Here is a 27,681-nt window from a genome sequence, read left to right as displayed (position 1 = left end):
TCTCTTGTGACTCATTTGCCAATTGAGTCAGCTTTACAAGTTTCCATGCCGTGATTGACTGCACACACTGAGAGTTGCCAGTGCTCTTGACTAAGGAATTGTTACTCAGCTCTTTCTACAAGTTTCTGTAATATGTCAACACTTTCCTGTTTGACCAGCTTGAGCATTTGCTTTATTCTCATTTGAAATATGTCACTGCTAGTTAAGTGTGTTTTATTCAAGGTCAGCAAGATGGGAACTAAAATATTAATAGTGATTTTTCTATAGAGGCTAGTAATAGTTAATAATAGTGGCTGGATTGCAAGTGATTCTGTTTTCTTTATAGTTTCTTTTCCAAAAGTTTTTGTCATCTGAGTGCATTTTGTATATGCATGTGTGTCTGTGTATGCACATGCTCCAAACATGCCCGTGCCTTTACTGTGGAACATGAACACATGCCATCTGCACTCTCCTTGTTTGAGAGTGTAGGATAGAATTCACCATTCTGATGGCTCTGCTGCCTTTTAGTCTGGAAGGTCTAGTCAGACTGCCCCTGGTGGGACCAGGTTCTCTGCTGACCTCCAGTGGATAGAGTCTGCATGGACACTCAATGTTTGTTGGTCAGTGCAGAATCATGTAGCCTTCCATTAGCAGTTTTTGGAATGTTCTCTGTCCAAGAATTAGACAATATGCTACCATATACTCAAGTTACTCTTCCAGTCTACTTGTCTACCAGTGCTACTTGAACCTTTTATTTAAATTAAGAAGCTTTTATTAGAGCTGTACATAAATCCTGCATAAAGCAGACAAAAATATAATTGACTCAATGTGTGTAAGACAGAATTCTGTTGGTGGCCATAAAAATAGTTGGAAAATAAACAACTGTGTAGAAACCACCTAGCACTGAGAATGGTTCCCAGCCACTACAGAGGACTGACTAGAGCAGTGGGGTCTTCTGGCTTTCTGCATTACTCCGGGAAGGCCTGCCCTCTACGTAAGTGTCAAGGTCACTTTTCGTTTTCTATCTAGAGTTTTATTTTGATGGTGTTTCTTGGGGAGGATGTTTGTTTTGGGGCACCATGGTTTAAGAACGGGAAAGATATGGAAACAGCGGTAGTCCTTCTCCTGATGAAGCCATCTGCCTCTTTGCACTGACTCTGGATAGTAGTAGGAGGCCATAGGTGAGACAAGAGCGACACACTTGCCCCACTTGGAACCCTCCTGGGTGTTAGTGAGGCAGGTAGGAGGAATTCATCAAGGAAAGCTTAGTGACCATTGAAGCAAAGCACATGCTAATTTTCCAGTCAGGAAGCTGTTAACCTCCTGAAATTTCTAGTTCCTTTGACATCCATTTTAACATTTGATCTATCTAGTTAATTTTTTAAAAAGCATTTATTATACCCCTGAAGTCATTCTTTGTTACGTCGTTAAAATGTTAAGCTGTAATTATCTTAAAATCACTTTCGGCCAAAGCTTATGAAAAGTCACCTTTATGTCTGAAATTATTGATCAATATAATTTTAAGGGTTTTACTTCTTAATAATTAAAAGTTACCTCATTGTGCAGCATACCTGCTGCCATGTTTGAGACTTAATTCATTGACTAGTCTCCTAACAGTCTTCAAATATTAGTTAACTTTCTTCATAACCAGATTTTTAAGGCAGCCTGATGGTTATGATTGACTATGGAGACAGGCCCGGCCCCTAGCCAGGACCACAGTGGTTCTTTACAATGCTTCTCTTACTGCCGGGAGTCCACCCCCACAGCGATCTGGCTACCACAGACGGGGCAGCAGCATTCAAATGCTGTTAATAGACCTGCCAACCCCAAACTCTCTCTGGTCTTAAGGTCCTCTGCTGTATAGAACCTTTTTCTCTTAATAGGTTAAGTTTTCATACATTCATTGACTCACCAGTTTTAGAAAGTTAAAAGGGGAAAACAAGAGAACAAACATGTGATTGGGTAGGTAGGGGTTGGGGACAATCTAGGGAAAGTTAGAGGAGAGGGGTGAAAATAATCAAAATTGATTGTATGAAATTCTCAAAGAACTAATTAAAATGTTATTTTACAGAAAGTTGAAAGCATTATATTGTCTCTAGTAGAATCTTTTACTGTCCATTTTCAAAATGATTCTTAGATTGCAAATTTAAAAAAAAAAACTCCTATTAGACTGGTTATTTTTCCACATTCTTCCTTCCAAACCCATGGTGGGAATAAAATAAAGACCAGACGTGTTCATCCCTTGCTGGAAGCTTAGACACTCACCTAATTTACATTAACACTGACTGTAAGCTTAAGTTGTACATGATGGGATCTTTATAGGGTTTGATATTTCTTTAAGATTAAATTTTGAGGGTTTGATTTTTGGTTTTATCAATGTGGTGGACAAAATTTCATCTGGTTGTTTAATCAATAACTTCCTGATTACAGTCAAGCATGTTTTTATGATTATTGGCCATCTGTGATTCATAAATTTAACAATTTCTTTAGTTCACTTATTTTTGATGATCCTTTTAAAATGCAGTTTTCTTTGTTTTGTTTTTTATCAATATGATCATTTGTTTCTTGTGTATGTTATAAGTACCTCTTTTCTAGTTTGTCATAAAAACCCAGGTCTTGCCAGGTGTGGTGCATGTGAGTCGGTGGATCATGAGTTCAAGGCTAATCTGGGCTACATGGCAAATGTGAGGGTAGCCTGGGTTGCATAATGAGATCCTGTTAAAAACAAACAAGAATGCATGCTTTTCAACCTCAAAGTGCTTTCTTGCCTATATGGGACTCCAAAATCTGCCAAACCTTTTTGGCAGTGTGTGATCCTGAGAAAACATTGTCCCCTAAGCACCTTGAGGCTAGAGTAGCCTTCCTCTGTTTTCTGCCTGCTTCCCCTCAGTCTCCTGTGGCACTTAGTAAATGCCCTTTGAGGCTGTGCTCCTAGGCTTTTCTGCCGGGCCAGGTGTGTTGTGTGTGAAAGGCACCTTGGCTTCTGTCTCTTTTGCTTTTGCAGGAGTTACACTCAATCCTAACCTGCAACTGCCGATTTAATTTCCAAAAGGAAACCTTTAGGGAAGAGTGTGACTGTGATCTCAACTCACCTAGAAAGGATCTTTTCTTTGGGGGACATCTCAGTTTATTTAGTCAGAGTGGCTTTTGTGGTTTCAGATATCTTTAGAGATACACTTTAAAAAAAAAAAAAGTCCAATTTTTGCTACTAATTATAGTGAAGCAGTCGATGTCTGCTACCTACTATCCTGCCTGGCAGTGAGGCACTGCTGTAGATTGGTGTGCTTGGTCTTAAAGTGGAAATATGCCCCTGCCAGCATATTACACTGAAAGCCCAAAGCAGACATCAGTGGCAAAGCTTTTAGTGTTTCAGCAAGTTATTTGGTATTTGTTTAAATATCTTTTATCAGATTAAGGAAGCCTTTCACTTCTATTTCTGAAGTATGAATGGATGTTGAATTTTATTGGTTTTCTGCTCCTTTTGAGGAGGAATTGTTTTAACTGATTTTAAAATATTAATTAAACTGAAGTGCTAGGCTAAGTCCAGCTTGATTGTGATCTATTCCCATGGCATACAGTGCTAAATTAAGTTCGTTGGTTTGTTTGATAGTTTTACACGTGTTCTTAAGTAAGGCTTGTGGGCTTTTCCCTTTCCACAGTGCATCCCCTTATCCATTTCCTCAAAATACCATGGGAACACAAGCGAGTTGAGGAGTATTTCATCTGTGTGTTTGCTGGAATAATTTAAGTGACCTTTCTGAGTCCTAAGACTCTTTCTAGTGTTGCTAAATGAAAGTGACAAGGAACGAAGTTTTTTGTGTATGTTGTAGGGGCTGAGTTGCAATTGCAACTTCTTCAATAGTTTTAGGACCATTTATATGTTCAATTTCTTGTAGGTTTGGTTTTGGTGAGTGTACTTTCATGGAAATGTTTCCATCTTTTAAATCTTTATACTTATTGACCTTAAGTAAGTCATTGATAATAGCCATCAAAATAAAGATGTCCACAAACACTATTGAGAGAGAAAAGCGTATTTAAAGCTCGTGCTAAATTAGCATTGTTGTTCAGTACTAAAATGATTGCCTTCGTAGGCAAGAGCCTGGCTTTATTTGTATGTAGCACTACAAACAATTTGAATTTGAAAAGGAAATTAGTGTCACTTCCAATTCAAGTGTGCTGGATCACCATGGTTTTATTTATTCTTAGGATTAATTAATGCAGTGCTCTTACTGCATATGTTGTGAAGGGTTAAAGGTCACTAACAAGTGCATGGTGTCCATGGTTTTGATTCTTATGGGAAAGCTCACAACCCACCCTGTCTTCAGAAGTTCCCATGACATCTCTGACTGTTGTTACCTTGACGTACAAAGCCTGAGATGTCTTCTTCCTGAGTGTGCATGTGTGTTCTCTGACAAGTGTTTTTAGTTTCCCCTGGCCTCTTAGTAAACCTGGTCTCCAGTAACTGCCATTGAACTTGGTTTCTAAAACTCAGACTGTTTCTTAGATTCCACATGTTGTTGAGATCACGAAGTTTTGTGCTTGATTTATCCCACTTAAACCTTCCAGGTTTATTCATGTTGTAAAAAGCAACAAGGTGTCATTATTTTTATAGTTTCCTGCATTTAGGGTTTTCTGAGGAATTTCCAGTTTGTCCATAATGACTCTTTCAGCTCTTTCACATTCTCACCAAAAGTAATGCAAAAGTTTCCCATGTCTACCTCCTCACCAGCACTTGTTAGCTTTTGCCCTGCTGTTAAGAGTCTGTCTGATTGAGCGCGTACAGTCTCTGTGCTTTTCCCGTGTGTGTTGCTGGGCCAGACCAGACTAGACAAGTGTTCTCCCTCTGTGCTGTTTCTTTGCTTCTCTTTGTGGTTTGAGTGACGTTTCCCTGATGCTTGTTGCTGTTGGCACCCCATATACCTTCATATTCCTACTTTTGTGAACTGTCTATTCAGATCTTTTACCCACTGTTAAATTAAGTTCTTTCTATTTTTACAGTATACTTGTTTGAATTCTGTATAAATTTTGAGTGTTGACTCTGTTCAGTGTTAATTTACATATATTTTCCAGTTAATACATTGTCTCTGTAACTCTTAAAAACTGTTTCGTTTGCTGAGTAAAAGCTTTTAAGTTTGAAACGATCCCATTTGTCTGTCTGCTCTCGTTGCCTGTACTTTGGAAGTCTTAAGTCTTAACCACCCATCCTTTGTCCAGACTGATAGCATAAAGTGTTTCTCAACTTTGTATTTCACTCCCTTAGGCTGAGCCTCTTGATTCTTAATGACATTACTGATATCAAATATTTTATCTACCAAAATCTGTTAAATTTCAAAGCAGTAATACTGGTATTAGTGTTTTAAATATGTTACACACATGCTAAATATTTACGTGGTTTCAAACTCAGAACTATAAAACCAAATGTAAGAATGAAATCTAAATTTTTTCCATAGGATTTTCTCCCACTGGTGAGAGAAAATCTTTTCTTTCAATTTTCTTCTTTCTCCTTTTCTCCTTTGAAAGTAGAAGAGGGACAGATGTCTAAGCTGGAGCACATGTATGTGTGTTTGTACATACTGTATTTATATTTTTTCCTTACGTTTCTTACGCTCTCTCTCGCATCTTGCTGGTTTTTCGTCTTATTCTGCATCCTGAGTGTGTCACTTCAGAACCATAGCGTTCTTTTTCATTCTCTTACGTAACAACCTGGTACTGCATATTATGGACACTTTAATAAAGGTGCAGAACCTTTATTAAAGCAGTCTCTGGGAGATACTTGGAAAATTTATGACTTTTAAGAGAGATATTTTCAATTCTCTAGACAGCCATTGTGTCAGTGGTCAAAGGACCTGTTGATCCAGTTTTAAAGCATTTTAATTAAATGTCATTGTCTCTATGTGCCACTTCAGACTTTTATTTGTCAGAGAGCGTGTAGTGTGCTGGCGAGTGGAAGTCTATGGGACTAATCCACATTTATGATCTTTGCCTCATTACTAATTTCCTCTGTATATTAAAAACTTACACTTATTCTCATCCCTTGTTTTCTCATTCATTCCTTGCCCAATAGGGCTCAAGAACATATTGTAGTTTGTCACATGTAGGTAATGTACTTACTGGCTCTGCTTTGAAGTAATTAGCCCCTAAACCACTCAGGTTTTGTTAAATATGTATATATTGGGTTAACAGTTCAGATTTAAAGAACTTTGGTAATGAATTGCAATTTCCTCCTTATAAATCCCCTATGGATTTACCAGGCTATTATGTGCTCTAAATTACATGTAGGCTTTTATCTACCATCTCTTTTGAGAACTCCAACCTTAACCTCTAATATTCCTCTAGTATTCTTTAAATGCTTGTCCTGGAGAGAAGCAGTGCAGCCTTGACTTAGCAAACATTGTAAGTACTGCCTCTTTCTGAGCACTGCAAAGGCCTTGGGATAGATAATGTAATTTACCTCCTGCTTCTCACGCTCCTCCTAGTTTACCTGCTGCAATTGTCATGTAGTTTTAATTCATACTCTACCTCACACAGCACAATTAGTATGTTGCTGTTTTTATATTATGATATCCATGTGCCGTACTGTATGTATTTGCATTGTCTCATTTGGTTCATGATACCTTGTTTTAATGGAAACCACCCCTTCTGTAAGAGATGAAGCGAGGGCATCAGCGTGTGTGCACGTTAGAGCTCACGCAGCCTGTAAGCGGTGGATGAGAGGTTAAGGACAGGCAGTGAGTCCAGAGTCTGCTCTGATATCAGTGTGCAGTATTTTCTTTTCTCTTTCACTAAGAAAGAAGAGATGTCATAGTAATTGTAATGTTTCTGACGGTTGAACTAATAGGGTCACCCTGACTGGGTGCTAAAGCTAACTTTCTTTCATATGTCCTTTTAGCTGATATAGCCCAGAGGTACAGGATAAGCAAATACCCAACCCTGAAATTATTTCGTAATGGAATGATGATGAAGAGAGAATACAGGGGCCAGCGATCAGTGAAAGCGCTTGCAGACTACATCAGGCAACAGAAAAGTAACCCCGTCCACGAGATTCAGAGTCTAGATGAAGTCACCAATCTTGATGTAAGTTATTTATGGTGGAGTGTGCACTGCCTGTTTAATCAATGCAAACGAACCACAATGCAAGCACAGAATCCGCGCTTTCTCCTACAGTTTATTACAGTATATTTGACATATACAAACCAGGAAGACTTTGTCTGGGATTCATTCTCAACAGAATCTCTAATGTTTACCAAACTTCAGATAAAATGTGTAGCATACAGCAAAGCTGTGCCAATTGATGAATGTAGGCAAAGGGAACCAGAGTTATAAATGGAAGTTTAAGTCAAGCAAACCAACCGAAGTTTTCCTATTTCCCTTGGACGATACCCACAGAGCATCTACTTTAATCACTATTTCAGCGCTTTCTACAGTTTAGTGTCCTTTAAAATAGCCTCTCTTGATAAATTTAGCAAATCCCTCTATAAACTAAGTAATTAAAAAAAAAACAACACATGAACACTACAGTGTTTAGTCTTTATTCTAGACTCTGTCTATCAAGTGACAAGTTAATAAATTAGCCATTTCCCGTTTTTGCTGTCGGAGGAACATGGCTTCTGAGCCAGACATGAAGGACATTTATGGCTCACATCACAGGAGGCCTCGTGAGCCGATGAGCCTATCTTGTTATTGCCATGCTCCACACCCAAGTTCTGTTAGCAAATGCAAAGGGCGGGCCACTATGGATGCTTACCCAGGCCATGGGTTGTGGTACACAGGAAGGGAGGGCTAGGACTGGAGAGCTTACTGTTTCAGAGCAAGCAGGAAATTTTCTTCTTTTGCCTTGAACAAGACAATATGCCATACCTTAATATTTTGGCTGCAAGCACAGCCCTAAGAACCAGCCTGCATAGAGAGTGGACAGGGTCTCCTGCAGTAAACATATGCAGTGCCATGTGGAGGCACGGGAAGGACCCATGGCAGAGTCTGAGTTCATGCATTTTTAATAAAGTTAGTTACATTTTATTGTAGAATATTGTTTTTAACCCAGCATAATTATTCATAGATTTGGACCAGGCACTAAAAGCTGTCCCCGCATCCATAATTATTCTTCTTGAACTAATTGAACTATAACCAAAGCTACTTGAGCCACAGAATAAAGAGTAAATGAAGCAGCATGCTCTTACAGTTTTCTATGTTGCAAAATAATTAGATACTTTATTTTACAGCGCAGTAAGAGAAATATCATTGGATACTTTGAGCAGAAGGATTCAGATAATTACAGAGTTTTTGAAAGAGTAGCAAGTATTTTGCATGATGACTGTGCCTTCCTTTCTGCTTTTGGGTAAGTATATTAATCAGCAGCCTGCTAAGAGGTGAGCGTGCTATCGTGTTCAGTTCTTCTTACACTTGGTCATGTTCTGAAGATGACCTCAGACCGTTAGTATTTATACGTGTGACTCATCCTTGAAGGGCCTCACTGTTTTCCTGTTGTGTTATGTCTCAGAATGGAGGTGAAAGCCAAGAGTGGCCCAGTTAACTATGAGTTCTTCCTTGGTTGAGTCATTGACCCTTAGACCAGGTAAATGCTAACCCCTGACAGGCAGCGCAGGTGACTGGGCATGTTCTCTTTCTAGTTAAGAAGCATACGTTTATTATCTTCCTTCCTCCCTGTGTCTTCACTGCCTTTCTTCATGTCTTTCTTTCACATTCACTTCTTGTTGTATTTGGTCATATCAAAATAACATGCCCCACCCTACACCCCCCCCCACACACACACTTTTCCCTCCGCCGGGATCCATACCAGGGCCTTCTATTTACTAAGCTTCTGTTCCCCCACCTGTAGTCCAGCCCTAAGTTTGCCTTTCTAAGAGAAGTTTGCTCTCTTCCCTCGTGTAGACTGCCCTTGTAGCTCTCTCTGGGACTTTGGTCCTTCAGGTCTCCCCGCTTTCTCATGGTTTCACCCTGACCCATACAGAAACTGCTTTTTTCTCCCCAAATCATGTTCCTCTCTTCTCTGGTTCACTACTTTCATCTTGAGCTATAATGCCATCCTTTTCTTTTCATTTCTACTTTTTTAAAAGGCTGTTTTATATGTGGTTACTTGACTTTCTCAAACTCTTCCAAATAAAACCGCTTAGCTTCTTAGAACCTCACTTTCTTCCAATGAAGCTTGCCCGAATAATCACAAAATGACTCCTCGGTTGTCCCGTGCAGTAGATTTTCTTCAGTTTAATTCTCCGAAGGCAGAGACACCACCTCCTTCCTTTTTTCTCCTCTTGTGAACACTAGACACTGGATCTCCAGTTTGCCCTTCACAGTTCCTTTCTCTTCTTCCTGTTTCTTTTATCTCTGAATGTAATTATTCAGGGTTCTGCCCTTGACCCTCTCTTCTTGGAGGCTATCTTAGCCACCTTTGGCTGTCGTGTGGTGTAACTTATTTTATTGGGGGCTCTTTATGGTTGTGTTGGCCTGGTTGAAATAGCTGTTGTGATGCCTTCTCCAGTTGATGACTTGTACTCTTGGTCCTTGCTTTCATGCTTTTGTAGATGTTATTGGTGTCTCACTGTGAGCTTTATCAATGTACAGCATAGGTGGGGACCCCTCCAGTCAGGGCTTTCACATCACTGCTGTCTGTGTGTGGTGTGTGTACCATATAACCCACCTCAGACACCTTGGCCTAGCCTCTGCCTCAGAGCCTCTGCTCTTCCTGTATCTAGAAGTAGTTTTGGTTTTTACGGATTCCAGAGTGGCTGCACTAATTTGCATCCAGCAGTGAACGAGGTTCTTCTTTTTTCCACAACTTCTCCAGCATTTGTGTCATTTTGTGTGCGATGAAATGAACTCTCAAAGGTGTTTTACTTTGCATTTATCTCATTGCTAAGGATGATAAACTCTGGGGTATTTCTAAGCTATTTTTATTTCTTCAGTTGAGAACTCTCTATAGAAATCTAACTCATATTTTAAATTGGAATTTTTTTTTTAGTTCTTTGTAAACACTGGTTATTAATTTTCTTTTAGACATGTAGCTGGCAAAGATTCTCATTCTGTGGGACTAGACTGATTGTTTCCTTAGCTGTACAGAAGCTCTTTAGTTTTGCAGGCTTCCAGTTATCCATGGATAGCCTTAAATCCCTATGGAGTCCTGTTCCGAACGCCCTTTTTTTCACCCATACCTTGTAGGGTGCTGCCTATGTTTTCTTCTAGCAGTTTTAAGTTTTTCAGATTTTTAAATACATTTGGATCTAATTACTGTGCAGGTATGAGTACTGTGCAGGTACTGTGTAGGTATGAGCCTAATTCTTCTGAGTGTGGACATCAGTTTTCTCAGAAGCATTTGTTGAAGGTGTTGTCTTTTCTGTACTTGGGAATGTCTTTGCCTTTGCCAGTATCAGATGGTTGTAGTTACAAGTACTCGTGTTTGCTGGTTCTTCTGTTTTGTCCCATTGGATCATGTCCGCTTTGTGCCAGCACCATTCTCTTTATTCTTTTGTCACTGCGGCTATGTAATATATCTTGAGATTTGCAATCCCCTATTTTTTTTTTTTTTTTTTTTTTTGCTCAGGGTTCTTTTGGCTATCTAGAATTGTTCCTGGTTCCATATGAATTTAAGATTTTTTTTCTACTTCTGTGAAGAATGTTGTGGAAATTTTGATTTTGTGTGTATTGAATCTATAAATTGATTTTGGTAGCATGGTCATTTTCACAATATTTAATTCTGCTAATCTATGAACAGTATATTTTTCTCAATCTCTTTCTTCAGAGATTTTCATTGTAGAGGTCTTTTACCTCTTTGGTTGGGTTTATTCCAAGATATTTTGTTATGTTTGATGATGTTAATTAGAAATGTGCTTATGGTCTCTCTCTTGGTGTGTGCTGTTTGTCTGTGGAAAAACTACTGATTGTTCAATGTGCCGCTTTTCTGAAATTGTTGATTATTTCTAGACATTTTCTGGTGGTATTATTGGGATCTCTTGTGTATAATATTATGACATCTACAATTGAGACAATTTGACTCCTTTTCTTATTAATATACCTATAATTTCCTTTTCTTGTCTTACTGATTCAACTAGTGCTTATAGCACTGTATTGCAAGGGAGTAGCTGGTAGTGGGCAGCTCTGTTTTGCTCTTAATTTTAATGGGATTACTGAGTGTTTCTTTGTTTAGAATGATATTGGCTGTCGGTTTCTCATATGTAGCTTTTACTGTCTGTGTATGTATGTTTCCTCCAGTCCTCCTCTCTGGGACTCTATCATGAAATCATGCTGTACTGTGTCAGAGATTTTTTTTTTCTGCACTTATTGCCATGGCCATGTGGCCATCTTTTTATCCTTCGGTCCATTTGTATGGTTTATTATCCTCGCTGACTTAGGGATGCTGAACCAACCCTGAACTTCCAGGATAAAACCACCTTGCTCATGGCCACCTTGCTCATGGTGGCTGAGATGTTTTGTATTCAGTTTGCTAATACTCTGCGGATTTGCCCTCTCCGTTCATCGGGGTAACAGTCTGTAGTTGTTTGTTTGTTTGCTGTATTTTACCTAATTTGAGTATTAGACTAATACTGGCTTCAAAGAACAAGTTTTGGAGTTCTCTTTCTGTTTCTGGTTTTGGTTTTGTTTTTTGGGGGTTTTTTTGGTTTGTTTTTTGTTTTGTTTTTTGTTTTTTGGGGTTTTTTTGGCCAGAATTTTAGGAAATTTATTGTTATAGTTCTTCCTTGAAAGTCTGATAGATATCTGTTTTGAATCTACCTGGACTGGAGCTTTTAGAGTTGGAAAGTTTTATTACAGTTTCAATTAACTCCTTTGTTGTGGGTCTGTTTTGAGTGTTGGTCTCATCTTGGTTTAATTTTAATATTTTGGATAAATCAAGAAATCTATTTCTCTCATATTTTGCAACTTAATGAAGTAGAGTTTTAAAAAGTCTTCCCTTATATTCTGTGTTTCTTTGGTGTCTGTTGTAATGTTCCCTGCTCATTTCTGAATCTTTTAATTTGGATTATTGCTTTCTTTCTTTTTGATAAGTGGGCCAAGAGCCTGCAGATCTTGTTTATCATCTCAGAGAACCAGCTGTTGGAGTAGTTGACTTGCTATGTTTTCTTTGTTTCTATGTCATTGACTTCTGCTTACATTTCATTTCTTCCCTGACCCACTCATTTAACTCCAGTTTCTTTAGACTATCATACATGATGCTACGTTTACATTTCTACTCAGCCTTCTCCTACCAACTCCTCTGGTCTCTTTCCTCCCTGTCAAACTCAGGACCTCCTCTTTAATTATCATTTCACATATATATAAATACATATGCACGTATACATATATGTGTACATATACACACACACATCTTGCTGAGTCCATTTAGTGTGTTTTGTTTAGGGCTGACCACTTGAGACTGAATAACCTGTCAGTAGGCTTCCCTAGGGAAGGCTCATTCTTCCTCTCAGCAACATTGATTGCCGTTAGCTCTTCCTCTCGGGGTGGAGCCTTGTGCTGTTTCTCCATCCATGCTGGATGTCAGTTGTGCTGTCATTGTGCAGGCCTTCTTTAGGCAGCCATGCTGGTGGGATTTCACGGGTACAGCTTCCCTCCCTGTCATATAAAGAAGACACAGTCTCCCAACACAGCTTCCAAAGTCCTCTGGCTCGTGCAGTCTTTCTGTCCCCCTCTTCCACTACGTTCTCTGAACTTTAGTTTAGTTAGGGGTTGTCTTGGAGATGTATCAGCTTTGGTACCTCGTGGCCGTTCCTCCTGAATTCTAACCAGCCGTGGGCACACACTTGGGAATGTCTTGTCACTCGCTATTGTGTGGTTCGCAGGCTTTATAGCTGGGTGGGACTGTTGCATTCTCCCTTGGCTGTTACTTAGCACTTTCAGATACTATGAGAGCAAGTCCTCGGGGAGGGCTTTGCGGTCAGTTTCAGTTTGAGTCCTCCAATGCCTGTGTTCAAAGTTTTAGTGTCTTCGGCAACAGTCTTGTCCCTTCCAGTTCTAAGGGGCAACCAAAGACAGTTCCAACATCCTATATCATTTAGGTGCTGCCTTCAACTCCCCCTGTCAACAACCAGAAGGGAGGTGTTCAAGCCTGACTATGGGCTTTTGATAGAGAGTTAGTTAAGACTTTTGGACAGAGAGATCATACCCAGTAGTATTGTTTCATTTAGAACTTCATATATAAACACATATATTTATGTGTATATAAAAGTATATGGACTCAAGTAAACATAAGATAATGTTTCCCTATGGCTTTTAGACATCTTAGTGTCTTATCCCTCTTCCTGTTGACTCTCTCTCAGTATTGCCCTTCACCCCATTTCCTGTGTATAGCACCTGCGTCTCATAGTTCCCCCCTAGAGCTCCTTCCTTATATTCTTACTCTCCGCCTAGGTTAGCACCTCTGCTTCTTTTCCTGGACTACTCTGGTTAGAAACTAAAGATGTATCAGTGTTTATTCAATCCTCAAGTTATGTACAGGAAGAGAAACTTACTCATTTGACCTAGGGCTTTCAGTAGGATTCTCTCACCAAATATTTATTGTACTAGGTAACTATTTGTTATACAAGACCAAATATCTGTGTTCCAGATACTGTACTAGGCCTAAGAAATGACAAGTGTCCAAGTGTACAAACGTGCTTTCTAAAACTGTTTTTATGATTACTTCAGGTTATTTCAATTCAACTTTTTTTTTTAATTTACAAATTTAAAAAGTAAGGAGTAGAAAGTTAATATATTTTATTAATCTCTGTGAATAGATTAATGTCCTTAGTCTATAGGTAGGAATCAGTCGAGAGTCTAAAGGCTGACCCTGCCGATCCAGACTCGTGTAATGCTAATACAGAGTGGCTGACTGAGACATCATTCTTATCTTGGTTTGCTTCTAAATGTGTGCTTGTGTAGTTATTCTGTAGTTCTGTGAGTGGACAGATATGAACAGGTGTATACTTCATGATTTTATAATTCACACACTGCAATTATTAATGATGTCTGTTCAATTAAAGGACATTGTTTCAAGTGTTTTCCTTAACATGTTATTTTTTTTCCCTCATATCAGAGATCTTTCAAAACCAGAAAGGTACAGTGGAGACAATTTAATCTACAAACCACCGGGGGTGAGTTGCTATTTTGTAGACTGCTTAAGACACCATATTTAATACAATTATAATACAAACAATAGCTTTGTTTTAAATACTAGTAGAGTCATAGGTTAATATCTAACTGTTTATGTACTAGGGATTGAACCCAGTGCTTGTGCAGGCCAGGCCAGGCCAGTGCCCAGACACCTCTGCATCCTGGCCCTTTACTGCTTCTGAGGCAGGGTCTCCCTGAGGTGCCAGACTCGCCTTGAGCTTGAGATCCTTCTGCTGCCGCCTCCAGAGCAGTAGGGAGTAAAGGCTTGTCCTACCATGGCTAAGTGATGTAACTTTCGTGGTCTAGTAATCTATGTTTCGGAGTGAAGATTGGTTACTGTAGGTACAGGCCTGAAGGTATGACCTGCAGTGACGTTGGAATCCCCTGACTTCTCCCCGTCTCAGTTGGATTCAGTTTACGAGCCAAATGTTGAAGATAAGGAGCAACCCACGTTTGTCACTCACTAGTATTATACATGCCAACCTCCCAGGCCTGCCGGGGCATCAATTATCTTCATGACAGTAGAAACACCGAGTTTGTTTTAAACTTGACTAGGTCGTTTTCCCTTTCTTCTTTTTTTTTTTTTTTTTTTTTTTCCGGAGCTGGGGACCGAACCCAGGGCCTTGCGCTTGGTAGGCAAGCGCTCTACCACTGAGCCAAATCCCCAACCCCTCCCTTTCTTCTTAAAAAAAAAAAAAAAAATTGGCCGCTGCAGAGAGCCCGTGGGCAGCACCCCACGAGCGAACTTGAGCCTCGGGACCACAGGTAAGACCAACTTTTCTGCTGCAAGAAAGCTGCCTGGTGAGCTTGGGACACACGGAAGCAGAATTCCTCTAGGACCGGGCACATTCTGTGTTTACCGGAAATCCCACACCCTCAGATCCCGGCCCGCAGCAGCTCTCTGCTCCCAGACCCCGTGAGAGAGAGAGACCCAACCGCCTGGTCAGGTGGGCACTCCTGAGGCTGCAGAGCTGAAGAGACCACCAACACTGCTCACCCCTGCCCACATCCCTGGCCCAAGAGGAAACTGTATAAGGCCTCTGGGCTCCCGTGGGGGAGGGCCCAGGAGCGGCAGGACCCCTGCCTGAGACACCGCCGGAACCTGAAGGAAACAGACCGGATAAACAGTTCTCTGCACCCGAATCCCGTGGGAGGGAGAGCTAAACCTTCAGAGAGGCAGACAAGCCTGGGAAACCAGAAGAGACTGCTCTCCGCACCCACATCTCGGACGCCAGAGGAAAAAGCCAAAGACCATCTGGAACCCTGGTGCACTGAAGCTCCCGGAAGGGGCGGCACAGGTCTTCCTGGTTGCTGCCGCTGCAGAGAGCCCATGGGCAGCACCCCATGAGCGAACTTGAGCCTCGGGACCACAGGTAAGACCAAATTTTCTGCTGCAAGAAAGCTGCCTGGTGAACTCAAGACACAGGCCCACAGGAACAGCTGAAGACCTGTAGAGAGGAAAAACTACACACCCGAAAGCAGAACACTCTGTCCCCATAACTGACTGAAAGAGAGGAAAACAGGTCTACAGCACTCCTGACACACAGGCTTATAGGACAGTCTAGCCACTGTCAGAAATAGCAGAACAAAGTAACACTAGAGATAATCTGATGGCGAGAGGCAAGCGCAGGAACCCAAGCAACAGAAACCAAGACTACATGGCACCATCGGAGCCCAATTCTCCCATCAAAACAAACATGGAATATCCAAACACACCAGAAAAGCAAGATCTAGTTTCAAAATCATTTTTGATCATGATGCTGGAGGACTTCAAGAAAGACGTGAAGAACTCCCTTAGAGAACAAGTAGAAGCCTACAGAGAGGAATCGCAAAAATGCCTGAAAGAATTCCAGGAAAACATAAATAAACAAGTAGAAGCCCATAGAGAGGAGACACAAAAATCCCTGAAAGAATTCCAGGAAAACACAATCAAACAGTTGAGGGAATTAAAAATGGAAATAGAAGCAATCAAGAAAGAACACATGGAAACAACCCTGGATATAGAAAACCAAAAGAAGAGACAAGGAGCTGTAGATACAAGCTTCACCAACAGAATACAAGAGATGGAAGAGAGAATCTCAGGAGCAGAAGATTCCATAGAAATCATTGACTCAACTGTCAAAGATAATGTAAAGCGGAAAAAGCTACTGGTCCAAAACATACAGGAAATCCAGGACTCAATGCGAAGATCAAACCTAAGGATAATAGGTATAGAAGAGAGTGAAGACTCCCAGCTCAAAGGACCAGTAAATATCTTCAACAAAATCATAGAAGAAAACTTCCCTAACCTAAAAAAAAGAGATACCCATAGACATACAAGAAGCCTACAGAACTCCAAATAGATTGGACCAGAAAAGAAACACCTCCCGTCACATAATTGTCAAAACACCAAACGCACAAAATAAAGAAAGAATATTAAAAGCAATAAGGGAAAAAGGTCAAGTAACATATAAAGGCAGACCTATCAGAATCACACCAGAGTTCTCGCCAGAAACTATGAAGGCCAGAAGATCCTGGACTGATATCCTACAGATCCTAAGAGAACACAAATGCCAGCCCAGGTTACTGTATCCAGCAAAACTCTCAATTAACATTGATGGAGAAACCAAGATATTCCATGACAAAACCAAATTTACACAATATCTTTCTACAAATCCAGCACTACAAAGGATAATAAATGGTAAAGCCCAACATAAGGAGGCAAGCTATACCCTAGAAGAAGCAAGAAACTAATCGTCTTGGCAACAAAACAAAGAGAATGAAAGCACACAAACATAACCTCACATCCAAATATGAATATAACGGGAAGCAATAATCACTATTCCTTAATATCTCTCAATATCAATGGCCTCAACTCCCCAATAAAAAGACATAGATTAACAAACTGGATACGCAACGAAGACCCTGCATTCTGCTGCCTACAGGAAACACACCTCAGAGACAAAGACAGACACTACCTCAGAGTGAAAGGCTGGAAAACAACTTTCCAAGCAAATGGTCAGAAGAAGCAAGCCGGAGTAGCCATTCTAATGTCAAATAAAATCAATTTCCAACTAAAAGTCATCAAAAAAGATAAGGAAGGACACTTCATATTCATCAAAGGAAAAATCCACCAAGATGAACTCTCAATCCTAAATATCTATGCCCCAAATACAAGGGCACCTACATACGTAAAAGAAACCTTACTAAAGCTCAAAACACACATTGCACCTCACACAATAATAGTGGGAGATTTCAACACCCCACTCTCATCAATGGACAGATCATGGAAACAGAAATTAAACAGTGATGTTGACAGACTAAGAGAAGTCATGAGCCAAATGGACTTAACGGATATTTATAGAACATTCTATCCTAAAGCAAAAGGATATACCTTCTTCTCAGCTCCTCATGGTACTTTCTCCAAAATTGACCATATAATTGGTCAAAAAAGGGGCCTCAACAGGTACAGAAAGATAGAAATAATCCCATGCGTGCTATCGGACCACCACGGCCTAAAACTGGTCTTCAATAACAATAAGGGAAGAATGCCCACATATACGTGGAAATTGAACAATGCTCTACTCAATGATAACCTGGTCAAGGAAGAAATAAAGAAATTAAAAACTTTTTAGAATTTAATGAAAATGAAGGTACAACATACCCAAACTTATGGGACACAATGAAAGCTGTGCTAAGAGGAAAACTCATAGCGCTGAGTGCCTGCAGAAAGAAACAGGAAAGAGCATATGTCAGCAGCTTGACAGCACACCTAAAAGCTCTAGAATAAAAAGAAGCAAATACACCCAGGAGGAGTAGAAGGCAGGAAATAATCAAACTCAGAGCTGAAATCAACCAAGTAGAAACAAAAGGACCATAGAAAGAATCAACAGAACCAAAAGTTGGTTCTTTGTGAAAATCAACAAGATAGATAAACCCTTAGCCAGACTACCGAGAGGACACAGAGAGTGCGTCCAAATTAACAAAATCAGAAATGAAAAGGGAGACATAACAACAGATTCAGAGGAAATTCAAAAAATCATCAGATCTTACTATAAAAACCTATATTCAACAAAACTTGAAAATCTTCAGGAAATGGACAATTTCCTAGACAGATACCAGGTATCGAAGTTAAATCAGGAACAGATAAACCAGTTAAACAACCCCATATCTCCTAAGGAAATAGAAGCAGTCATTAAAGGTCTCCCAACCAAAAAGAGCCCAGATCCAGACGGGTTTAGCGCAGAATTCTACCAAACCTTCATAGAAGACCTCATACCAATATTATCCAAACTATTCCACAAAATTGAAACAGATGGAGCCCTACCGAATTCCTTCTACGAAGCCACAATTACTCTTATACCTAAACCACACAAAGACACAACAAAGAAAGAGAACTTCAGACCAGTTTCCCTTATGAATATCGACGCAAAAATACTCAATAAAATTCTGGCAAACCGAATTCAAGAGCACATCAAGACAATCATCCACCATGATCAAGTAGGCTTCATCCCAGGCATGCAGGGATGGTTTAATATACGGAAAACCATCAACGTGATCCATTATATAAACAAACTGAAAGAACAGAACCACATGATCATTTCATTAGATGCTGAGAAAGCATTTGACAAAATTCAACACCCCTTCATGATAAAAGTCCTGGAAAGAATAGGAATTCAAGGCCCATACCTAAACATAGTAAAAGCCATATACAGCAAACCAGTTGCTAACATTAAACTAACTGGAGAGAAACTTGAAGCAATCCCACTAAAATCAGGGACTAGACAAGGCTGCCCACTCTCTCCCTACTTATTCAATATAGTTCTTGAAGTTCTAGCCAGAGCAATCAGACAACAAAAGGAGATCAAGGGGATACAGATCGGAAAAGAAGAGGTCAAAATATCACTATTTGCGGGGGCTGGAGAGATGGCTCAGTGGTTAAGAGCACCCGACTGCTCTTCCAGAGGTCCTGAGTTCAATTCCCAGCAACCACATGGTGGCTCACAACCATCTGTAAAGAGATCTGATGCCCTCTTCTGGTGTGTCTGAAGACAGCTATAGTGTACTTATATATAATAAATAAATAAATCTTTAAAAAAAAATATCACTATTTGCAGATGACATGATAGTATATTTAAGTGATCCCAAAAGTTCCACCAGAGAACTACTAAAGCTGATAAACAACTTCAGCAAAGTGGCTGGGCATAAAATTAACTCAAATAAATCAGTTGCCTTCCTCTATACAAAAGAGAAACAAGCCGAGAAAGAAATTAGGGAAACGACACCCTTCATAATAGACCCAAATAATATAAAGTACCTCGGTGTGACTTTAACCAAGCAAGTAAAAGATCTGTACAATAAGAACTTCAAGACACTGAGGAAAGAAATTGAAGAAGACCTCAGAAGATGGAAAGATCTCCCATGCTCATGGATTGGCAGGATTAATGTAGTAAAAATGGCCATTTTACCAAAAGCAATCTACAGATTCAATGCAATCCCTATCAAAATACCAATCCAATTCTTCAAAGAGTTAGACAGAACAATTTGCAAATTCATCTGGAATAACAAAAAACCCAGGATAGCTCAAGCTATCCTCAACAATAAAAGGACTTCAGGGGGAATCACTATCCCTGAACTGAAGCAGTATTACAGAGCAATAGTGATAAAAACTGCATGGTATTGGTACAGAGACAGACAGATAGACCAATGGAATAGAATTGAAGACCCGGAAATGAACGCACACACCTATGGTCACTTGATTTTTGACAAAGGAGCCAAAACCATCCAATGGAAAAAAGATAGCATTTTCAGCAAATGGTGCTGGTTCAACTGGAGGGCAACATGTAGAAGAATGCAGATCGATCCATCCTTATCACCCTGTACAAAGCTTAAGTCCAAGTGGATCAAGGACCTCCACATCAAACCAGACACACTCAAACTAATAGAAGAAAAACTAGGGAAGCATCTGGAACACATGGGCACTGGAAAAAATTTCCTGAACAAAACACCAATGGCTTATGCTCTAAGATCAAGAATCGACAAATGGGATCTCATAAAACTGCAAAGCTTCTGTAAGGCAAAGGACACTGTGGTTAGGACAAAACAGCAAACAACAGATTGGAAAAAGATCTTTACCAATCCTACAACAGATAGAGGCCTTATAGCCAAAATCTACAAAGAACTCAAGAAGTTAGACCGCAGGGAAACAAATAACCCTATTAAAAATTGGGGTTCAGAGCTAAACAAAGAATTCACAGCTGAGGAATGCCGAATGGCTGAGAAACACCTAAAGAAATGTTCAACATCTTTAGTCATAAGGGAAATGCAAATCAAAACAACCCTGAGATTTCACCTCACACCAGTGAGAATGGCTAAGATCAAAAACTCAGGTAACAGCAGATGCTGGCGAGGATGTGGAGAAAGAGGAACACTCCTCCATTGTTGGTGGGATTGCAGACTGGTAAAACCATTCTGGAAATCAGTCTGGAGGTTCCTCAGAAAATTGGACATTGAACTGCCTGAGGATCCAGCTATACCTCTCTTGGGCATATACCCAAAAGATGCCTCAACATATAAAAGAGACACGTGCTCCACTATGTTCATCGCAGCCTTATTTATAATAGCCAGAAACTGGAAAGAACCCAGATGCCCTTCAACAGAGGAATGGATACAGAAAATGTGGTACATCTACACAATGGAATATTACTCAGCTATCAAAAACAACGAGTTTATGAAATTCGTAGGCAAATGGTTGGAACTGGAAAATATCATCCTGAGTGAGCCAACCCAATCACAGAAAGACATACATGGTATGCACTCATTGATAAGTGGCTATTAGCCCAAATGCTTGAATTACCCTAGATCCCTAGAACAAACAAAACTCAAGACAGATGATCAAAATGTGAATGCTTCACTCCTTCTTTAAATGAGGAAAAAGAATACCCTTGGCAGGGAAGGGAGAGGCAAAGATTAAAACAGAGACTGAAGGAACACCCATTCAGAGCCTGCCCCACATGTGGCCCATACATATACAGCCACCCAATTAGACAAGATGGATGAAGCAAAGAAGTGCAGACCGACAGGAGCCGGATGTAGATCGCTCCTGAGAGACACAGCCAGAATACACAACTACAGAGGCGAATGCCAGCAGCAAACCACTGAACTGAGAATAGGTCCCCCGTTGAAGGAATCAGAGAAAGAACTGGAAGAGCTTGAAGGGCCTCGAGACCCCAAAAGTACAACAATGCCAAGCAACCAGAGCTTCCAGGGACTAAGCCACTACCTAAAGACTATACATGGACTGACCCTGGACTCTGACCTCATAGGTAGCAATGAATATCCTAGTAAGAGCACCAGTGGAAGGGGAAGCCCTGGGTCCTGCTAAGACTGAACCCCCAGTGAACTAGACTATGGGGGGAGGGCGGCAATGGGGGGAGGGTTGGGAGGGGAACACCCATAAGGAAGGGGAGGGGGGAGGGGGATGTTTGCCCGGAAACCGGGAAAGGGAATAACACTTGAAATGTATATAAGAAATACTCAAGTTAATAAAAAAAAAATTATCAGTTCTTTAGGAGACTTTGATATAGTATGTCATATTCATTCCCCTCCCCCAACTCTTCCCAGATCTGTGCCTCTATCAAGACCAATGTGCAGAACTTAAATACTCTTAGGTTTGTAGCTTCCCAGCAGAGAGAGAGATTGGCTTACCAGGGCCTACACTCTCACAGAAGGCTGGCTGTCCTCACTTCCCCTCTAGCCATGAGTTTGCAATAACTCAACTGATAGGAGAGGGATTGTGTGCCCAACTCCCTTCTCCACGTAGGATTTGGTCTGGTGTGGGCTCACACAGCTGTTGCGTGTGTATGCAGTCTTAGATGCTGTGAGTTCGTAAGTGCGGCAGCCGTGCTATACCCACACACACTGTAGGCATTGACCCCTCTGACTCTTACAGTCCTTCTGCCCCCTTCTCTGCAATGATCCCTGAACCTTGAGAGCAGGGATGTGGGATATATGTTCTATTTAGGGCTTCCCATTCCCTAAGAATTAGTTTCTTACTTTCTGCACCTTGGCCATTTGGGGGTCTCTATTCTAATTACCATCTACTGCAAATAGAAGTGTTTCTGCTGAGAGTTGAGATGCCGTGGTCTGTGGGGGTAAGATAATGTTAGAGTCCATTTAATGCTCTGTCTGCCAGCTGAACAGAATACCAGTGCTAGGTTCTCCCCTTGACTAGATTTTTTGTAAGTGTGTATAAACCTAGAAATAGTTGGTTAGGTCTGAATAGTGGTAGGAACAACTAAGGCATAATTTGCACTATGTTTTTATGTTTTAGCATAAAAATAGTCACCATGAATGTTTCACATCCCAAAGATGGGAGCATACGAATATTTTTCTAGGTCATTGTTGGGTTTGAGGCTTTTTTGTTGTATTTTGTATTCATTTGTTTGTATTTTGAGACAGGGTCTCTATTATGTGGCTCTGGCTATCTGGGAACCCCTTTGTAGCCTGAACTGGCCTCAGACTCACAGAGTTCCTCCTGCCTCCCAAGTTCTGGGATTAAAGGCATGCATCATCATACTAGGACAAGATCATAATTTTTATTTTAATGTGTCTATAATGTTTTGATACTAGATTTATTTTTTTATGTAGAGAAATAATTTACCATTACTTTTAAACCTCATTTTCTATTCCTAATCCAGATACTATTTTAATCCGTTTCCTATTGCTGTAATGCATCTGAGGTAGAGTGTTTAAGAAAAGAGGCTTCTTTAGCACACTCTTGTGAAGCTCAAAATCTAAGACTAGCTTGCTTCTTCTGTTACTCAGAAGGCTCCCCAAACTGTGTCAGAACATAATGAAGGACTAGGAAGGAGAAAGCCGTGTGCAGAATGTGTTGTGTAGTGAGCTAGGAAACCCGAGACCAGTCAAAGTCTTCTTTTAATAACAAGTTAATCCTGCTTAAATGGAGTCCCACAAACCTACATGATCCCCTCTGGGGAGGCACCTCAGTGACTTACTCACTCTCCACTCTCCACCGCTTTGTTAAAAGTTCTACCACTTCTTGAATCCACATGGGACCAAACTTCCAGCTTATGAACTTTTAGAGGACATGCACAAGCTGTATTCAGATCCAGACAGATAGGCGTTCGCCTATGCATTCCTAGGTGTTTCTTCTTTAGCAGTAGTTACAGTGTCTCCATCTCTGGCTTATCAGAACCCAAGAGTGTCTGTGCTAGAATGTGGGTGTTAAATGGGCGTGGACTCTGGCCTTCGACTGTGCCTTTGCCTGTGTTGTGCTGGGAGTGTTTCTTCCTTGCTAGGTGCTTTAGATTTCATCATTAAGGAAATACGTGGTGGGTAATAGAACTCACCGTGTTGGGAGCTGGGAGAAGTGAGTGGATCATCACCAAGTGCCCACGACAGTGCTAGACACAGTAAGGTTCCTGAGCTACAAGTTAGTTTTTAATTCTCTTTACGTATTTTGTATGCGTTGGTTTTGAGTGAAAACAGCCATAGGTGATTCCTGTTAGAGGCGCTTGCCTTGGACTCCCAGCGTCTTTCCTCTTTCACAGCGTCCAGGTTGTCTTACTGCACTTCCTTTACTTTACTCGGTGATTCTCTTTTTAAATTTGATGCATTCGATGAAACTGCTGATAGATAAGTGTCTTAAATCTGGGAGGATCTTTTACCTCACAAGTTAAATTGCCAAGTTCCTAATTACCACAGTTTGTCCTTTTTCTAATGTGTTTTACCAGCAAAGATTTCAGTAATCTAATTTTTATTTCTGTTTTTATAACAGCGTTCTGTGCCAGACATGGTGTACTTGGGATCTATGACAAATTTTGATGTAACTTTCAACTGGATTCAAGATAAATGTGTCCCTCTTGTCCGAGAAATAACATTTGAAAATGGAGAGGTATGGACTTACTGTGGGTAACCGTAATTTGGTTATGTAGAAAAGTGCATTGCTCTGTCCCTCGTGCTGTTGAGTAGTTACGAGTTGTAAGAGGCATCCACTGGGCACAGCTGTGCCCTGGCTGTTTTTATAGTGCGTCCACACTGGCTTCCCGCCTTCACTGTTCCAGAACCCTTCTTACTTTTCTAGTAATGGCAATAGTTGGTGATACTCTTGACACGGGACTTGAGAGTAATTTTGATGTGCTTTCAATGCCCACCCATGGTAAGGACCTTACGTGGATGCTTTGCCATTATAGGTTTTTCTGGTATTAGAAAGAAACACAAGGGGACAATTGGACATTATTCTAAAGTCTCTTTGATTTTGTTTCTATCCTTAACTTTAAGAGAAAGGGGCAGAGTAGACTCTGTGCTAATTAGATGAATGGATATTGGATTGTTTTTGTGTTTCTCCAGGCCTTCTATATGTTTAGCCTACTTCCTTTTCTTCATTGCCTTCCACTTGGAGGCTCAGGAAGATTTGAAAGATGATGCATAGTACATGTGCTATCGCAGTTCTTGTCAGAATAGTTTCAAAAACAGAATTTAAAAGTTCAGACCTGGAAAATCTTAACTAAACTTTTTCTTCCCCCCATGGAAGTTGCCACATTTAATAATTCTGTATTTTTTAATTATTGTTTCTTTTATTGATTCTCTGTGTGTGGTAGGGAAAGGGCTTGCAAGTTGCTTCTCTTCTCCTATGCTTGTTGGCAGGGTCTCTCTTGTTTCTGTTGTACTCTGTATTCCACACAGTCATCCTGTAAGCACCTGTAGATTGTCCTGCCTCCACCTCATGCCCCAGGAGAGTGTGGGGATTATAGATGTGTGCTGCTACATCTGACTTCCTCTGTGAGTGCTGGGGACCCACTGCATCATCAGGGTCACACAGCAAGCACCCGTACCCACTGAGCCATCCCCACAGACCCACACATAATAAGTCTTTAGGTGTAGTAGTCTATTTGGGATTAAGCACCATGATTTACTTAAACCATAGGAAAGAATTTGTTTCTCTTGAATCAGATTCTCCAGACTTTTCCTAGTACTTTACATGTACTTGGCAAGGCCTTTGCTGGTGTAGACATAGACATGGAAGCCTGGGAATCACGTGCATTACTGCTTGATTTTGGAAAATTCATTGGTGTGTATTTCAAGTAATATGATGTTTCCAAATTTGTCTGTTCTTTCTTTCTATGTTCATGCATCCTTCTGGTGAGTTCAAATGTGACGTGTGCTTTTATTTTGGTTTCCTAGCTCTTATCTTCCCTCTGTGAGAATGGCCAGTCTTCTTTCACAGTAGTGTTTATAAAGTAGCACTCTTCTTGTATTTATCATGTGTTTGCCAGAACCAGGCATGAAGTGAGATTCTCTGCCCTCAGGGCTTGGTGGTCAGTTTTGACATTCTAGGAGAAAGGAACAGCATGTGCCCAGTACCACCTGAAGAACAGCCCAAGAATTCAAAGAAGAAAACTAATTTTTTTCTTTAGAAACTGGGTGGGCTGGGGGCGTTGCTTTCAAGAAGAGACATTGCAATCCTGAAGCAAGGGCGGAAAGGAAAGGGTGTGCCGAGGAGTGAGAGAGAGCATTGTCACTCATTCTGGATGTTCACAATGCCATTGCAAACCCACCTGTTAGTTCTGCATTGAGCTGGGTTTTTGTACACAGAGCTAAGGGATCCCTCCGAGCTGACGATAAACTGTTGCACTCTAGGGGAACAGAAAAGTCCAAAGCCAGAAATACAAGGAGTGGGATCTGTAAATGAGGATTGAGAAAAAAATGTAATCCCAAGAGAGAAAAGATGAGGAAGAAGAAAATGTAAATTGAATCCCCAACAGATAAATGTAATGCTAGGAAATGGGGGAGGGTGGGGTAGTTACTTTTGGAGTGATAAGTATGTTCTGGGATGAGTGGTGGTTTTTTTTTTTTTTCACAATCTTGTGAATATAACAGCAAATTTACACTTAAAATGGTGGACTTTTGTGGCTGATAGTTACCTCTCATTTAAAAGAAGAGATCGTGTAATAAACTTATTTATTTACCTATATATAACAGTGAAACAAATTTGGTAGGAGCCAAAATGAAAACTTTAGTCACATGTGATGTGTCTCGGGGATTTAAAAAGCCATTATTAAAGATACACAGTCTCTGTGCTTCATGTTGAGGCAGTTCCTAGACCAGGTTCTCAGGAGGAAGGCTAGTGGAAATGACTGCGTGTGGAGACCTTGCTGGATTTTGTCATACAAATAAGAATGTGGCACCTGTTAAGATTAGATTACCCAGATCTATTGTTCCTCATGTTTCTTTTAATCTCAATTAACAGTAATACACATTTTAATAGCACTTAGTTGTTTTTAAGGTTCTTTGTATGTGTGCACATTGAAAGACACAGCCAGGGACAGCCGATTGTGGAGTTTTGTCTTTTATCCTTTAAACACTTTTCAGCTTTGGGTAGGTCTCATAGTGGAGTGGTTTTTAATATACACTTTGGAGTAAGTATGAGTTGTGAGTCAGATTGACGTACTGATCACACAGCTCTGTTTCAGTCTTCCGTGTGGAGACCGGCACTGCTCCTCTGTGCCTGACTCCTGGATGAGGAAGCCACTGCAGTGCTTTCTTCTCACAAGTGCAGTACTGGCCAGCACAGCGCTTCTGAGCCCGCCTAAAGCTCCTCAAGTCGTGGTGACCCCAACCATAGAATTATTGTGTTGCAACTCATGACTATAATTTTGCTACTGTTATGAATCATTTGGTAAATATCTGATATCAGTATCTTATATGTGACCCAGGACCTTCCAGGTGAGTCCATGTATATAACAGAGAGAGCAGGACGTGTACGTTTCCTTAGTGATCGTGCCTCACGGTTGGATTCGCTTTTTCTTAAGTCTCACTGTTTCTCACACAGTAGATCCTTTTTTCTGACTGCTCTTGTTAGTTACATGAATTGAGTCCACACTTGTTCCACTTGGAAAACGGCACTGATTTTCATGGAAAACTTGTTTCTGTAGGAATTGACAGAAGAAGGACTGCCTTTTCTCATTCTCTTCCACATGAAGGAGGATACAGAAAGTTTAGAAATATTCCAGAATGAAGTAGCCCGGCAGTTGATAAGTGAAAAAGGTAGAGTGTTGAAGGGGTCTGGTTTCCTCCTTCTCCACTGTCTTTCTCCTCCCTTCCTGCTCCATATTGCTTTAAACACACTTGGGACACTTAGGTTACTTTAAGATGCATTTCGATGTGGGGAAGGGAGCAGTGGGACTGTGATGTAAACAGGCTTTCTATGTGCTTGCTTTCGCTTTCTGTACTATGATTGACTTTAGAGGGAAAAACAAATTGCATGAAAAGTGGAGTTCTGGGTGAACAGTATTATTTGGGGGAACCATTTCCTGATACCTAAATGCTTCTCTACACATTTCCTGAGACATTGCTAAGAGACGACACACGCTGATCTACATTTATTTCTCCATGAAAGTTGAGCAGCTGTCTGCATTTTTCCGTATCTTAGCAGAATTTGGGGTGTCAAACAGCTCCCTTCTATACTGAGGATAAAAGATCAAGCCATGTAAACTGATGGTGCAGTAAGAGCTGCCTACTTTAGAGAATATTCTGGGTTTGAATTAGATTTAAAAGTAGCCATTTAGGCTACAAGGAGCATGGAGA

The 27,681-nt window shown here is 40.6% G+C and overlaps 1 protein-coding gene across 1 annotated transcript in view; it reads left to right on the top strand.

The window, feature by feature from the left end:
* Erp44 (endoplasmic reticulum protein 44) overlaps positions 1-27,681 on the top strand; it is a 93,025-nt gene that overhangs the window by 53,310 nt on the left and 12,034 nt on the right. The window contains 5 exon segments of the mRNA NM_001008317.2: positions 6,869-7,053; positions 8,199-8,314; positions 14,018-14,075; positions 23,873-23,989; positions 27,030-27,141. Coding sequence (NP_001008318.1) covers positions 6,869-7,053; positions 8,199-8,314; positions 14,018-14,075; positions 23,873-23,989; positions 27,030-27,141 — 588 coding nt within the window.

This window comes from Rattus norvegicus, chromosome 5 (genome assembly GCF_021556685.1).
Source record: "Rattus norvegicus strain SHRSP/BbbUtx chromosome 5, alternate assembly SHRSP_T2T, whole genome shotgun sequence".
Classification (NCBI taxonomy): Eukaryota; Metazoa; Chordata; class Mammalia; order Rodentia; family Muridae; genus Rattus; species Rattus norvegicus.
The sequence above is the reverse complement of the archived record's forward strand: the minus strand, read 5'-3'. Positions and strand labels throughout refer to the sequence as shown.